The 16,088-nt window shown below is 43.7% G+C and overlaps 1 protein-coding gene across 1 annotated transcript in view; it reads right to left on the reverse strand.

Annotated features, from left to right (window-relative positions):
- The window catches only part of LOC309550300 (vomeronasal type-2 receptor 26-like), a gene marked incomplete at both ends in the record, with an annotated part of 67,610 nt that extends 53,519 nt beyond the window's left edge, over nucleotides 1–14,091 (reverse strand). The window contains one exon of the mRNA XM_082250702.1: nucleotides 13,341–14,091. Within this exon, the coding sequence (XP_082106828.1) occupies nucleotides 13,341–14,091 (751 nt within the window). The remainder of the gene's footprint in view (nucleotides 1–13,340) is intronic.
- Between the last annotated feature and the right edge of the window lie 1,997 nt (nucleotides 14,092–16,088).

Consider the following 16,088-nt stretch of genomic DNA (forward strand, 5'->3'; position numbering starts at 1 on the left):
GGAAGCCTTGGGATATCTCAGCAGAAAACTGACAGCCTCAAAGAAAAAATTAATGCAATAGTAAAGCAAGAGAGCCTGGCAATGAAGCGGGCTTTGAATTATCTGCAGTACTTTATGTTGGGCAAGACCATTTCCTTGATGTGAGGCCATTCCCAGGTGCCACAGGTTCAGAAGACAGCATCCTCACCTCCCCCAACATTTGCCTCCAGGATTTCTTCAGAGCCTATCCCATCCACTGGAACTCCCTAACCCAATGTGCCTGGCTATCTCCTATTCTTTTCACCCTTAGGCAATCCCTGCAAACTCATCCCTTTGGGGGAAGTCTATACTGCCTGCTCCTAAAAACTACCTCTACCTCTTCTATCATCTCATCCCTCACATTCTATACCTTTTGCATCAGTTGTTCCTCGCTTTTAGATTGTAAGCTCCCACAAGAAGGGCTCTCCCAATCCTTTTATATTGAATTGTATTACAACTGTTACGGCTCCGTTTATTTTGGAGAGTTCTCTTGCTATGCAAACTGTTGGCCAGTGGCCGCTGGTGTATAAGGGGCGCAGGGGCGCCGCCCCCCCTATCCATGCATCCGGCCCCCTAATCTACATGCGGGGCGCCGGACGCATGGAGTTTAATGGGGTTTTTTTTTTTTAACCATGTGATTAGAGCCAGAGGCTCTCACAGGCTAAAAAAAAGGGTGGGCTCAGGGTGCAGAGCACTGCGTCCCGAGCCCACCTAGTTGTGTGACAATAGTGAATAAAAATTTGTCACACTGATCCTCCTCCTGGCCAATCAGGAAGCGGGTTTTGAGACCCGTTTCCAGATTGGCAGAAAGGAGAAGCCATGCCATTGGGCCTGGAGGAGGAGGGAGGAGACACAGAAGACAGGGGGAAGAAGCCGAAACAGCCGCCGCCTGCTGCTGCATCCAGGCAGGGTGAGTCAGGAGGGTCATGTCCTGTCTCCTGTCTCTCCTGTCCTGTCTCTCCTGTCCTGTCTCTTGTCTCTCCTGTCTCGCTGTGGTCCGGGGGGTAAGGGTACGGTGTGCGGCGGCCTGGTGGGGTCTGGGGGGGTATGGTGCAGTCCATCTGCGGCCCCCCGGCCCATGGAGCACCAGCCGCCACTGCTGTTGGCGCTATATGAATCCTGAATAATCATATTCAAAATGCTAAAGCCTTCTCTCATGTCCACTGTAGTGTATCTTGTGGAGCCTTCACGACCTTCAGGTTTAAAGAGGGGGGGGGGATACACTATTTTACCAAAAGTATTTGGACGCCTGCCTTTACGCACAAATGAACTTTAATGGCATCCCAGTCTCAGTCTGTAGATCTTTCCCACTGCCCATAAAAGTGATCTGTGGTAAATCCGCCACCGGGACCACTATTAGGTGAAAGAGGTTTGCCCACTGTATAAACAAAATCAGGGTTATGGCAGCTAGCTACAGCCATAACTATGGTATATAATGTCAAAGTAATGATGTTTATATACAGTGGACGATCTGGCTCATCCCAGTCTTAGTCTTATATTGAGTTGGCCAACCCTTTGCAGCTATAACAGCTTCAACTCTTCTGGGAAGGCTATCCACAAGGTTTAGGAGTGTGTTTATGGGAATGTTTGAACATTCTTCCAGAAGCTCATTTGTGAGGTCAGGCACTGATGTAGGTCAGGCACTGATGTGATGACGAGAAGGCCTGGCTCGCAGCCTCCTCTCTAATTTATCCCAAAGGTGTTCTATCGGGTTGAGGTCAGGACTCTGGGCAGGTCAGTCAAACGCCTCCACCCCAAACTCGCTCATCCCTGTCTTTATTGACGTTGCTTTGTGCACTGGTCATGTTGGAACAGAAAGGGGTCACCCCCAAACTTTTCCCACAAAGTTGGGAGCATGAAATTGTCCAAAATGTATTGGTATGCTGATACCTTAAAAGTTCCCTTTACTGGAACTAAGGGGCCAAGCCCAATCCTTGAAAAACAACCCCACGTCATAATCCCCCCTCCACCAAATGATTTGGACTAGTGCAAAAAGCAAGGTCAAAAAAGACATGGATGAGTGAGTTTGGGGGGGAGGAAATTCACTGGCCTGCACCTTAACCTGATAGAACACTTTTGGGATCAATTAGAGACTGTCAGCCAGGCCTTCTCTCCAACATCAGTGCCTGACCTCACAAATGCGCTTCTGGAAGAATGGTCAAATATTCCCATGGACATACCTTGTGAACAGCCTTCCCAGAAGAGTTAAAGCTGTTATAGCTGCAATGTTTGAGCCAACTCAATATTGAACCGTATGAACTAAGAATGGGATGCCATTACAGTTCATGTGTGTGTAAAGGCAGGCGTCCCAATACTTCTGGTAATATAGTGTATGTATGGGATTCAAGGAATGGGTCCTGGACAGGCAAAAATATTTCCCCATTATTTGGGTTATGGCTCCTTTAAAGGTCAGTAGAGGCAGGACTTTTTTTCAGCTGGAACATGGTGGAACTCACTTCTACCCTTTCTGTCTCTGGTCTCTGCTCCCTCCTCATCACTATCACTTGTAAACACAGAAGTACTGCTTCTGTGTTTACAAGTGATAGCTTATCTCCCAGTGGCTCCCACTGATTGGATCTCCTGAGTGCAGGACAGGGACAAGGGAAATGCAGGTTCCCAGGTGCAGTGCAGTCATCGGGGCGGGAGGGGGCACGTGGTACGCTACATCCTCTGTGATCTCCATTTTTTTCCCTGGTGCCCTAAAGCTGATTACCTCACTGGATGACCTCACTGGAAGTGAGAGAGGAGGAGAGCTGCCTACAGTGTAGGGGAGGGTGGGACATGGCTGAGTTCCTGCACTTATTCTCTAAGAAAAAAAGCCCTGAGTGGGGAGTTAATGAACCTACAGTAAGGGTGTGGAGTAGTAGGAGTTTGGTAACAAAACAGATGTCGGAAAAAACATGAGCTGCTGAATTGATGAGCATTGCTGGGGGTTGTTTGTGGTGGGAAATACCCCAAATGAGGTTGGACTGAGATACCCCTCCTGTGGGTAAAAGCCCTACATCAGTGAGTGCAATGTCATTGGGATCTTCAGCGATTGCAAACCTATTAAAGTCATCATTGTGCGTTCTTTCCAACCCAACCTGATCTTATCTTAGTGTTATGCTACCATTGTACACAAGCCATTTTTTTTTCCAGTGTAGCGTTGGAAGGGGAATAAAAATCCCCTAAAGCATATCATAAACATTGACTTTCAGCTTTACCGTATTGTTCTAGAAAAAAATTGCACTTTTGTGATATCATTTTTATTGACAAACTTTAACCACTTAAGCCCCGGAAGATTTTACCCCCTTCCTGACCAGGGCCTATTTTGCAATTCGGCACTGCGTGATTTTAACGGACAATTGCGCAGTCGTGCGATGCTGTACCTAAACAAATTTTACGTCCTTTTTTTTCCACAAACAGAGCTTTCTTTTGGTGGTATTTGATCACCCGTGCGATTTTTTTATCATGCGCTATAAACAAAAAATAGCGTCAATTTTGCAAAAATAACAATATTTTTCACATTTTTTTATATGAAATTCCCCCCCAAAAAATGTAAAAATCTAAATTTTCTATAATTTTCGGCCAATTTGTTTTATGCTACCTATGTTTGGTAAAAAAAATCGCAAAAAGCGTATTTTGATTGGTTTGCACAAAAGTTATTGCGTTTACTAACAAAGGGAAAGATTTTTGTTGTTTTTTTTTAACGTGTAATGGCGGCGATCTGCGATTTTTTTGCGGTACTGCGACATTGTGGTGGACAGATCAGACCCTTGACTGACATTTTTGACACTTTTGGGGTTACCAGTGACATTTCTACAGTAATCAGTGCTATACATATGCACTGTTACTGTAAAATTACACTGGCAGTGAAGGGGTTAACTTTTTTGAGAGGGAGGGGTTATGTGTGTCCCTAGGGGCGTGATTCTAACTGTGATTGGCTGTGGCTTGAGGTGTAGGAACAGTGATCAATGGTCCTACATAGTAGAACCGTATGATCAGTGTTCCTACACAGGGGAAAATGACAGGCGGCTTGTTTACATCAGCCGCCTGCCTTTCTCCCTCTGCACCGACGATCGCCGAGTGACCGGCGGACATCGGGTCCGCCGGTCACATGCGCGGGGGGGGTCCGTGACCGCGCTGGGAGCGGGAGCGCACCTCCGGGGGCGCGCACTCGCTCCCTAGACCCTAACAGGCTAGCAACGTAGTACTATGTCGCTCTGCCTGTGAGGGGCTGACCGCCGCAGTAAATAGTCTTGCGGCGGTCGGCAAGCGGTTAAGGCCTATATTTTGGGAAATATCTTTCGATATATTAATTGTGTAAATGTTCTGTTTGGAAAAAATATAGGGAAAGGCTTTTTTTTTTTTTTAATTAATATTTCTGCAGAAAAACCTTTAAAATAAAAATATTCATAAACATAAACAAATCTGATACCAAATTGTGATTTGTTACTCAAAAAACAATATATAATATATTAGAGTAGACTACAAATGCTAAAATGTATAAGGTGCAGAACTGAGACTTTTCCAAAATGAAAAAGAAAAAAAAAAAAAAAAACTCTGGGGCTCAAGTGGTTAAGCTGCAAAATACACTGCCTGCCCAAAAAAAAAAAAAGTCGCCACCTGGAATTATCTAAGCAGCTAACTAAACTAAGCATGCAGGAATTATCCTATTGGATAGTTCCTGCATGTGCCCAAAGAATGAGGTCAGCTGACTACCTGAATATACTGAATGACCAGGTTATTCCATCAATGGATTTTTTCTTCCCTGATGGCACGGGAATATTCCAAGATGACAATGCCAGGATTCATCGGGCTCAAATAGTGAAAGAGTGGTTCAGGGAGCATGAGACATCATTTTCACACATTGGATTGGCCACCACAGAGTCCAGGACTAAATCCCATTGAGAGTCTTTGGGATGTGCTGGAGAAGGCTTTGCGCGGAGGTCCGACTCTCCCATCATCAATACAAGATCTTGGTGAAAAATTAATGCAACACTGGACGGAAATAAATCTTGTGACATTGCAGAAGCTTATCGAAACAACGCCACAGCGAATGTGTGCTGTAATCAAAGCTAAAGGCGGTCCAACTAAATATTAGCGTGTGTTACCTTTTTTTTTTTTTGTGGCCATTTTTTTTATTTTTTAGCCGGGCAGTATATTACACTTTTGTTGTTAGATACATTTTAAATAATTCATAATACAACTATTGCAAAGTGTAAGATATAACACTGTAGAAATAAGTATGAAATTTAGGTTTTATTTTAATTTAAAAAATATAGATTTCCAAGTAGAAATTATACATTTACTCTTCAGCAAATAAAATCGCTCACTGAAAAACAATATTTTTTTTCTCTATGCTTTTCATAACTGGTGTTTTATTTTCTAGTTGGTTAAAAGTAACAATAGACTAAGGATTTAATTTTGTTGGGAAATAAACAGTCATGTTATACAAGATGTTAAGAGAGACAATTATCCAATTTTCAGCTACATTCCCTATGGAGCAGAGCAATTATTACATTTCTATTATGAACCTATGATTTGCCAATAACTTTTTCATTACTTTAGATAACAAAGTAAAACATTTACAGTATTGTTTTGGTGATATTGTCTTATAAAAAATGTTTTATTTTTATGCAATCCATGGACAAACATGTTACAAAAGCACCCTTTTTCTACTTTGAGAGGTGTTAGATTAAAAATAAATTGTTACTGTGCATAAAAAGTATACATATATAAATATACTAAATTGACATAAAAAATAGGATTCTGGTATAAAGCATTGTACAGCTATTTATAAATGAAATTAAGGATTTTTTAATTCCAGTTTTACACATTGTCAGTTCTCAATCATCATCAATTTTGCAAACAAATACAAATGAACCAAATTTAAATATCCCATCCTATGCCCCAATGTTTTTGTCTATTTTTCATGTTCATTTTGGGATGTGGTACCTTTAATTAATGTTCCTCTTTTTCTGAGCAAATTTAAAATATCTCAAGTTTAAATATTAATGGTAAGCAAAATAGAAATTAGCAGAAAATAATAGTTAACCACTTGCCGACCGCCGCACGACTATCTACGTCGGCGGTCAGCCCCTCACAGGCAAAGTGACGTAGGGCTACGTCACTAGCTTGTGAGGGTCTAGGGAGCGAGCGCGCGCCGCTGGAGGCGCGCTCCCGCTCCCGCTCCCGCGTGGTCACGGACCCCCCCGCGCGTGTGACCGGCGGACCCGATGTCCGCCGGCCACTCTGCGATCGACGGGGGAGAGGGAGAAAGTCAGGCAGCTTGTGTAAACAAGCTGCCTGTCATTCTCCCTTCTGTATGAGAGATGATCATATGGATCTACTATGTAGATCCGTTGATCACTCTGCATACAGCTGAAGCCACAGCCAATCACAGTTAGAATCACGCCCCTAGGGACACACACAGCCCCTCCCTCTCAAATAAAGTTAACCCCTTCACTACCAGTGTATTTTTACAGTAACAGTGCATATGTATAGCACTGATTACTGTAGAAATGTCACTGGTAACCACAAAAGTGTCAAAAATGTCAGTCAAGGGTCCGATCTGTCCGCCGCAATGTCGCAGTACCGCAAAAAAAATCGCAGATCGCCGCCATTACGCGTTAAAAAAAATACAACAAAAATGACAAAAATCCTTCTCTTAGTTAGTAAACGCAATAACTTTTGCACAAACCAATCAAAATACGCTTTTTGCAATTTTTTTTTACCAAACATAGGTAGCATAAAACAAATTGGCCGAAAATGTTAAAAAATTTTGATTTTTACATTTTTTTTGGGGGGGAATTTCATATAAAAAAAAGGGAAAAATATTGCTATTTTTGCAAAATTTACGCTCTTTTTTTGTTTATAGCGCGTGATCAAAAAATCGCACAGGTGATCAAATACCGCCAAAAGAAAGCTCTGTTTGTGGGAAAAAAAGGACGCCAAATTCGTTTAGGTACAGCGTCGCACGACCGCGCAATTGTCCGTTAAAGTCACGCAGTGCCGAATCGCAAAATACCCCCTTGTCAGGAAGGGGGTAAAATCTTCCGGGGCTTAAGTGGTTAAAGCTGAATTCCAGGAGTTCAGCCACTTTCTAAAAATAAGTACAGGCACACTAGGTGCTCCTGAATGTATCTCAGGAGTGGAGTGCCTTGAAAAAGCATTACAGTGCCTTGAAAAAGCATTCATACCCCTTGAAATTTTCCACATTTTGTCACATTACAACCAAAAACATAAATGTATTTTATTGGGATTTTATGTGATAGGCCGACACAAAGCAGCACATAATTGTGAAGTGGAACAAAAATGATAAATGGTTTTCAAATATTTTTACAAATAACTAGGTGAAAAGTGTGGCTTGCATTTGTATTCACCCCCCTGAGTTAATACTTTGTAGAACCGCCGTTCCCTGCAATTACAGCTGCAAGTCTTTTTGGGGATGTCTCTACCAGCTTTGCACATCTAGAGATGGACATTTTTGCCCATTCTTCTTTGCAAAATAGCTCAAGCTCTGTCAGATTGGATGGAGAGCATCTGTGAACAGCAATTTTCAAGTTCTGCCACAGATTCTCAATTGGATTTAGGTCTTGGCTTGGACTGGGCCATTCTAACACATACCCATTCCTTTGTATCTCTGGCTGTATATTTAGGGTCGTTGTCCTGCTGGAAGGTGAACCTCCACCCTTAGTTTCAAGTCGTTTACATACTCTAACAGGTTTTCTCCTGTGTTTGGCTCCATCCATCTTCTTATCAACTCTGACCAGCTTCCCTGTCCCTGCTGAAGAAAAGCTTCCCCACAACATGATGCTGCCACCACCATGTTTCACAGTTGGTCTGTGTGTTCAGGGTGATGTGCAGTGTTAGATTTCTGCCACACATAGCACTTTTGCTTTTAGGCCAAAAAGTTTAATTTTGGTCTCATCTGACCAGAGCTCCTTCTTCCACATGTTCCAAAGTTCAATTTTGGTCTCATCTGACCAGAGCAGCTTCTTCCACATGACTTCTTGCAAGCTGCAAACGGGACTTCTTATGGCTTTATTCCAACAATGGCTTTCTTCTTGGCACTCTTCTATAAAGGGCAGATTTGTGGAGCGCACGACTAATAGTTGTCCTTATGGACAGATTCTCCCACCTGAGCTGTGGATCTCTGCAGCTCCTCCAGAGTTACCATGGGCCTCTTGGCTGCTTCTCTGATTAATGTTCTCATTGCCCGGCCTGTCAATTTAGGTAGAAAGCCATGTCTTGGTAGGTTTGCAGTTGTGCCATACTCATTCCATTTTCGGATGATGGATTGAACAGTGCTCCAAGAGATTTTCAAAGCTTGGGATATTTGTTTCCAACCTAACCAAGCTCTAAACTTCTCCACAACTTTATCCCTGACCTGGCTGGTGTGTTCCTTGGGCTTTATGATGCTGTTTGATCAGTAAGGTTTTCTAACAGAGCAGAACAGAGTATTTATACTGAGAATGAATTACACACAGGTGGACTCTAGTTACTAATTAGGTAACTTCTAAAGGCAATTGACTCAGCTAGCTTTGAGTTAGGGGTACCAGAGTAAAGAGGGCTGAATAGAAATGCACGTTACACTTTTCAGATATTTATTTGTAAAACATTTTGAAAAACATTTATCATTTTCCTTCTACTTCACAATTATGTGCTACTTTGTGTTGGTCTATCACATAAAATCCCAATAAATTTTTTGGGTTGTAACATGACATAATGTGGAAAATTTCAAGGGATGTGAATACTTTTTTAAGACACTGTATATCTGTTTATGGCTCTGCCGGAGCACACACTGACACTCGGGGCTGTGGGAATGGAGAGAGAGGCACACAGAGCAGCAATGCCTGCCCCTCTTTTCTGCAGCCCAGTTAGAGAAGACTTTGTGTTTTCTAAATTAGTTTATATAATACAAAGACTTTTGTGATTGAGAAGAAGAAGGGGAGGAGCATTAATAGCAGCTGTACTGACTCTAATGTTGATGATGCTTAGATCTGAAGCATCAGCTTTGGGCTCCTAAAAACACAGCTATAGCAAAACTGTAAGATGTAAATAAAAGAGATTAGAGATGGGGAACGGTTCGCCCATTCGGCAAACACCTGAATTGTCAGGGAGTTTGACCATTTGTTTGGCCCGCCGAACGACCACAATGCTCCAAAGAAAACAATAAGGTGAAAACACCTTTCTCCTGTGCTTGGGATTCGAGCCCCCCGACCACACTCCTCACTGGACTCACACCTGGCTTCTCGGATGTCTGGGTTCTTGCTGCCCAAAACGGACTGGGGTAGTCCACCAGTACTAAAGGCAAAGAAACAAAGAAAGGGCGCACCGACCTAGCGCATTATCCTCAATATAAGGCTTTTATTCAAGAAACACTTAAAAGTGGCTACTCACAGACATAGATGTAAATATATCATATCGAGCTCAGTTGCCCAAATGTCCGGATTAGTCCATATGATCGTCCAAGACCAATGAGATGACGGCTGACGCGTTTCGAGGCTTCAGCCTCTTCCTCAGAGCCACTGTAACACCTTTAGAACGACCACAATGCACTGTGCCGCCGCACAGTGCACTGGAAGCCCTGTGTGGCTAAAGCAATGAAATCTTTACCCAATCAGGGCACAGAGCACTGTCAGAGCCATGATTGAAGAAAGTATTGATGACTGGGTACAATCATGACCCATTGCTCTTAGTCCCACCCCACACCCTATAAAAATATTTCCCCCAAAGTGGCCATTTGCAGTGTGATAGCGATAGAGCGATAGAACAGGGCTCTGTTCAGTGCTACTAGAGAGTTAGTGTGCTATAGTGTGCTTTTGTGATTCTATTGTCTGTGTAGAATATCAGTTTAGTGTGAATCTAGTGATAGTTCAGTCAGTGTGAGTGTAGTGACCATTCATTTTTACAGTAGTGTCAGTTTATTTTGTCAGGGCATGTTTACTGCAGTATAGTTCAGTGCGTTAGTACACACTAACGCAGTATATTTTAGTGCGTTACTGCACGTTTAACGCAGTGTATAGCAGTGCATTACTGCATGTTTAACGCTGTATATTTCAGTGTGTTACTGCACATTTAACTCAGTATATATCAGTGCATTAGTGCACGTTTAATGCAGTATATTTCAGTGCGTTGCTGCATGTTTAACTCAGTATGTTTTAGTGCGTTACTGCACATTTAAATCAGTACATTTTAGTGCACTACTGCACGTTTGACGCAGTACATTTTAGTGCAATACTGCACATTTAACACAGTATATTTCAGTGCATAGGTGCACTTTAAAGCAGTATATTTCAGTGCTGTATATGTCAGTGCATTACTGCAAGTTTAACGCAGTATAATTCAAAGCGTTACTGCACGTTTAAAGCAGTATATTTCAGTGCATTAGTGCACATTTAATGCAGTTTGTTTCAATGCATTAGTGCACTTTTAACCCAGTATATTTCAGTGCATTACTGCACGCTTAATGCAGTATATTTCAATGAGTTCGTTCATGTTTAATGCAATATAATTAAGTGTGTTAGTGCATGTTTAACGCAATATATTTCAATGCGTTAGTGCACATTTAACGCAGTTTGTTTCAATTCGTTAGTACATGTTTAACGCAGTACATTTCAGTGCATTACTACACGTTCAATGCAGTAAATTTCAGTGAGTTAGTACACGTTTAACCACTTGCCGACCGCCGCACGACTATCTACGTCGGCGGTCAGCCCCTCACAGGCAAACTAACGTAGGGCTACGTTGCTTGCTTGTGAGGGTCTAGGGAGCGAGCGCGCGCCCCCCCGGGGCGCGCTCCCGCTCCCGCGTGGTCACGGACCCCCCCGCGCGTGTGACCAGCGGACCCGATGTCCGCCGGTCACTCGGCGATCGGCGGGGGAGAGGGAGAATGTCAGGCAGCTTGTGTAAACAAACTGCCTGTCATTCTCCTCGCTGCAAAGACACTGATAAAACGGATCTGGTATGTAGATCCGTTGATCAGTGTCCTTACAGCTAGAGCCACAGCCAATCACAGTAGAAACCACGCCCCTAGGGACACACACAGCCCCTCCCTTCCAAATAAAGTTAACCCCTTCACTACCAGTGTATTTTTACAGTAACAGTGCATATGTATAGCACTGATTACTGTAGAAATGTCACTGGTAACCCCAAAAGTGTCAAAAATGTCAGTCAAGGGTCCGATCTGTCCGCCGCAATGTCGCAGTACCGCAAAAAAAATCGCAGATCGCCGCCATTACGCGTTAAAAAAAAAAACAACAAAAATGACAAAAATCTTTCCCTTTGTTAGTAAACGCGATAACTTTTGCGCAAACCAATCAAAATACGCTTTTTGCGATTTTTTTTTTACCAAACATAGGAAGCATAAAATAAATTGGCCGAAAATTTTTAAAAATTTTGATTTTTACATTTTTTTTGGGGGAATTTCATATAAAAAAATGTGAAAAATATTGCTATTTTTGCAAAATTGACGCTCTTTTTTTGTTTATAGCGCGTGATCAAAAAATCGCACAGGTGATCAAATACCACCAAAAGAAAGCTCTGTTTGTGGGAAAAAAAGGACGTCAAATTCGTTTAGGTACAGCGTCGCACGACCGCGCAATTGTGCGTTAAATTCACGCAGTGCCGAATCGCAAAATACCCCCTGGTCGGAATGGGGGTAAAATCTTGCGGGGCTTAAGTGGTTAACGTAATATAATTTACTGTGTTACTGCATGTTTAACACAGTATATTTCTTTTTTTTTTTTTTAAATTGTAATTTTTATTGAAAATATAAGCATAGATAAGTAGATTTAGGGGACCCCTAAAATGGAAAAAACAATAAACAATAACATTGCAAAAGCGAGATCAAACAGTCCTAATCGGAACGTGAATACACAATAAAGTATGCCTCAAAGGAGAAAGACTATATGACAGAAACCATAGACATCAAAGTACAGGGTAATAAACAGTACCACATAACAGACAGCGAATAACCACCTGCACCACACACTCAGCTCAGGGTAGAGTCCTGCGCATCCCAATCCGCCCAGACAGCGCTGAAGCGCGTAACTTCATCATGAACCGTAGCAGTTAGGAACTCCATTCTCCGTATCTCCAACACCAGGCGTTGAAAGAGAACAGCATCAGGCGGCCCCGTCTGCCACCAACACAACGGGATTGCCCTCCTAGCAGCAACCAGGAGGAAGGATAACAACCGCCTGGTGGGCTTGGAGACCCTGGGGAAGGGAAGGCCCAGCAAGTAGTGCAAGGGATCCAGCGGAAGTACCAAACCCGTCACTGACTGTAGCTTTGACTCCATCATTGCCCAAAATGGTTGAATAAGAGGACATTGCCAGAAGATATGAAAAAGGGTACCCGCCCCAGCACCACAGCGCCAACAAGCAGCCGGGCAAGACGGATCAATCTTATGTAATTTGGCCGGAGTCCTATACCAGAACAACAAAATCTTTAAGGTAGTCTCTCTCTGCACCACACACCGAGAAGATTTAAAAGCAGCAGTCCATATCCTAACCCACATCTGCAGAGAAATAGGTTTTTGGAGAATAGCAGACCATTTGCGCATGTAGAGGTGGGCATCCTCCACCAGGGGATGGGCATCATGTAAAATAGGGCCACCAAAGAGGACCAGGAGGCCGCCACCCGGAGGTGGGAAGCTAAATAATACTTAATAACGTCTGGAGCTTCAAGACCTCCTCTCCGCCTCGGGGCAAAAAACACTGAGCTAGCTACCCTGTGGGTCTTATTATTACAAATAAAATTCAAGAAACTACACTGCAGAAACTTCAGTTGGGACATGGGGACCTGAACCGGCAAGGTGTCAAAAAAATAAAGTAGTCTAGGCAAGACGGACATTTTTAGAACATTAATCCGGTCCAACAGCGAGAGAGGATAGCCCATCCACTGATGCAGGGAGCCAAGGATTTCCTTAAACAAAGGAACATAATTCTGTTGATACAGGGAACCGTATGAGGGCGTAAGCTTGATCCCCAAATAGGATAAGGTAGTCGTGCACCAACGATAGGGGTAGGACCCCTGCAATTGGGACAGGAGCCCAGGGGGGATATGAAGAGGCAAAGCTTCCGTTTTCGTAGTATTAACCTTGTACCCAGAGATGGCCCCAAAGGAGGCCAGGACCGCGTGGAGAGAGGGCAAGGACAGAAACGGGTCAGTGAGGGTCAGGAGGATGTCGTCAGCAAATAGAGACAAAGTATACTCCCGCTCTCGCATCAGCACCCCACTAATATCAGGGTGCTGTCTAATGGCCGGCGCCAATTGCTCCAAGCATAAAATAAACAACAAACGAGACAACGGAAACCCCTGGTGGGTGCCATTACGAAACTCAAAAGAGGGAGACATAACTGCAGACGACATCCGCACCTGGGCCGTCATGGGCGAGTATAAGGCCTCTAAGGCCCTAAAAAAGGGACCACGAAAACCAAAGCGCTGCATAGTAGCAAAAAGGTATGGCCAGCTCAAGCGGTCAAAGGTCTTTTGGGCGTCTAAACTTAGGACCAAGGCTGGGCGGGGGTACCTATTCAAAAGATCAATCAGGTCTATGGAGCGTCTGGTGTTATCACCCGCGTGGCGAGACAAGGCAAACCCCACCTGATCTCTATCAACTAGCTTGGGAATAAAGGTGGACAGCCTATTAGCTAGGATCTTAGTGAAAATTTTGTAATCTGAGTTTAACAGGGCAATAGGACAGTAATTATCAGGAAAGGAAGGGTCTTTACCCAGTTTCGATATGACCGAAATAAAAGAGTGAGTAAATTGGGGGTGAGGGACTTTCCCGTGAAGCAAAGAGGAGTAGAGTTTCAGCAGATGGGGTGCAAGGATGGGTTGGAAGGTTTTATAGTAAAGATTTGGCAGACCATCAGGGCCGGGGGCTTTGTGGGAACGGAGCTCCTTAATGGTAGCGGCCAGCTCTTCAGCAGAAATATCTGCAGTCAGGGCAGACGCTGACAGTTTGGGAAGGGACAGATCCTTAAAAAATTCATCAAAAAGTTCCTGGGTAAAAACAAAACGTTTTTCAGGAGTAAGGCAATTAAAAAGCTTACTGTAAACAGAGCCAAACACCTTGGCCATTGTATACAGGCAATGAGTAGGGATGATCGAACTTTTGAAAAGTTTGGTTCGACCAGAACACCTGAACCTCCCAAAAGTTCGGCCCGGATTTCAGAACCCCATTGAAATCAATGGGACCTGAACTTCGGTAATCAAAAAACCCCATTTTGAAGCCCTAAAACCTAATAAATGCCCCTAAAAAGTGCCTAGGGTTCTGGGTCATGCCCCAGAAACTATTAATCACACAAAAAAAGTTCTTAAAAATTGTCATTTTTGATAGAGAGCCAATTATTGAAAAAAATTATTGAAAAAAAAAATGTGTATGTGTATATATATATATATACCCCTAAACACAAGTTCAAATGTTTTGCCTGACACCAAAGACCCCAAAAAAATGCCCAAAAAAATGCCTGCGCCAAAAAAAATGCCCAGGTGTGTTATTGCAGGCTTTTTTTTGGGGCATTTTTTTGTGGTCTTTGGAGTCAGGCATGACATCTGAACTGTATAGGGGTATATATACACACACATGTATGTCTATACATACATGTGTGTGTATATATACCCCTTTACACAAGTTCAGATGTCATGCCTGACTCCAAACTTGTCCTCAAAAAAGCCCTATAGACGCCTGCAGCAAAAAGCAGACTGACAGGGGCGAAGCCATATCGCTGCTCTGAAAGTCACATAAGAGAAAACGATCTTTTCTCTATAGCGGTCACCCTGAAATGAAAGGGTTTTGTCACCCTGCCATAGCAGTCAGTGTCAGTTCACCCTACACTACACTACGGTCACCCTGACACTTAACACTTTCCCTACAGAAACTTGATTTTTGAAGCTAACTTAAGTGGAAAATAGCACCCTAACTACACTAGATATCCCTTTCCTCACACTAATAATTGCTAAATGACACTTTGTAGCAGAAGTAACAGAACTGCTTCCACTCTCTTCCATGTCCCTGTATTACAATGCTAGGAATTTGGCGGGGGCTATCTTATATACTGGGGGGCGTATTCACCAATGATTGGCCTCTGGAACCCCTAGTCACTCCAATCACATTCCTAGCATTCTCCTGTCCCCTCAATTGTCTTTTACTAATGGTTCTGGTCCAATCACAGGCTTTTAAAGCCCATTTCCTGGCCCATTGCATTTTGGTCGGTTCTGGTTGCCGAATTCCAAACTTTTTCAGCAAAAAGTCCTAAATTCGGCCGAACCTCGAACGGTCAATGTTCGGGTCGAACCGATATTAGACCCGAACCTTTCGATCATCCCTAGCAATGAGTGGGAGAACCATCTGGCTGTACCAAGAGATCAGAAACCGAGTGGAAGGGCCGGGGCCTAAGTTTATTGACCAACATCCTGTGGGGCTTATTAGAAAACTCATAAAACTTCTGCTTGGCCCAGGATAAAGACTTGGCTACTTTAGACAAATCCAGAGACTTAATACGCTCTCGGAGGTGCACAACTGCCCTGAGATTCGCTACCGAAGGAGACCCTGCGAGCCGAGTTTCTGCCACCCGCAGATCCACCAGAAGAGAGGCTTTTTGACAGCCCTCCTCCCTCTTTAGTCTGGAGCCCTCGGCAATACAGGAGCCCCGAAAGATAGCCTTGTGAGCCTCGAAAAGCGTAGAAACATCGGAGCCCACATTTAGAGCAAAAAATTCCGTCAACCCAGAGGCCAGTATCACGAATGACCGGAGTCTGGAGGAGACGTTCATTAAGACTCCAATGGCAGGTCTTCGCGGAGGTGGGGGCCAGAGACAGGTCTAGGACCACGGGTACATGATCCGACCAAGTAATCGGAAGTATATCACAATGCACCGTACAGGGTATGAGAGGGGCAGACACCAAAAAGTGATCCAACCTAGAGTGTATCTTATGGGCTGGAGAGTAAAAAGTGAACTGTTTAGACGCGGGATGTTTAATCCGCCAGGAGTCGAACAATTTATGCGACCGCACACATTTGCGGAAGGCCCTGGATTGAGCTAACAAGCGGCTGCACAGGGTACCACCAACCAAAG

The sequence above is a fragment of the Pelophylax lessonae genome, assembly GCF_965119305.1.
Source record: "Pelophylax lessonae genome assembly, chromosome: 3".
Classification (NCBI taxonomy): domain Eukaryota; kingdom Metazoa; phylum Chordata; class Amphibia; order Anura; family Ranidae; genus Pelophylax; species Pelophylax lessonae.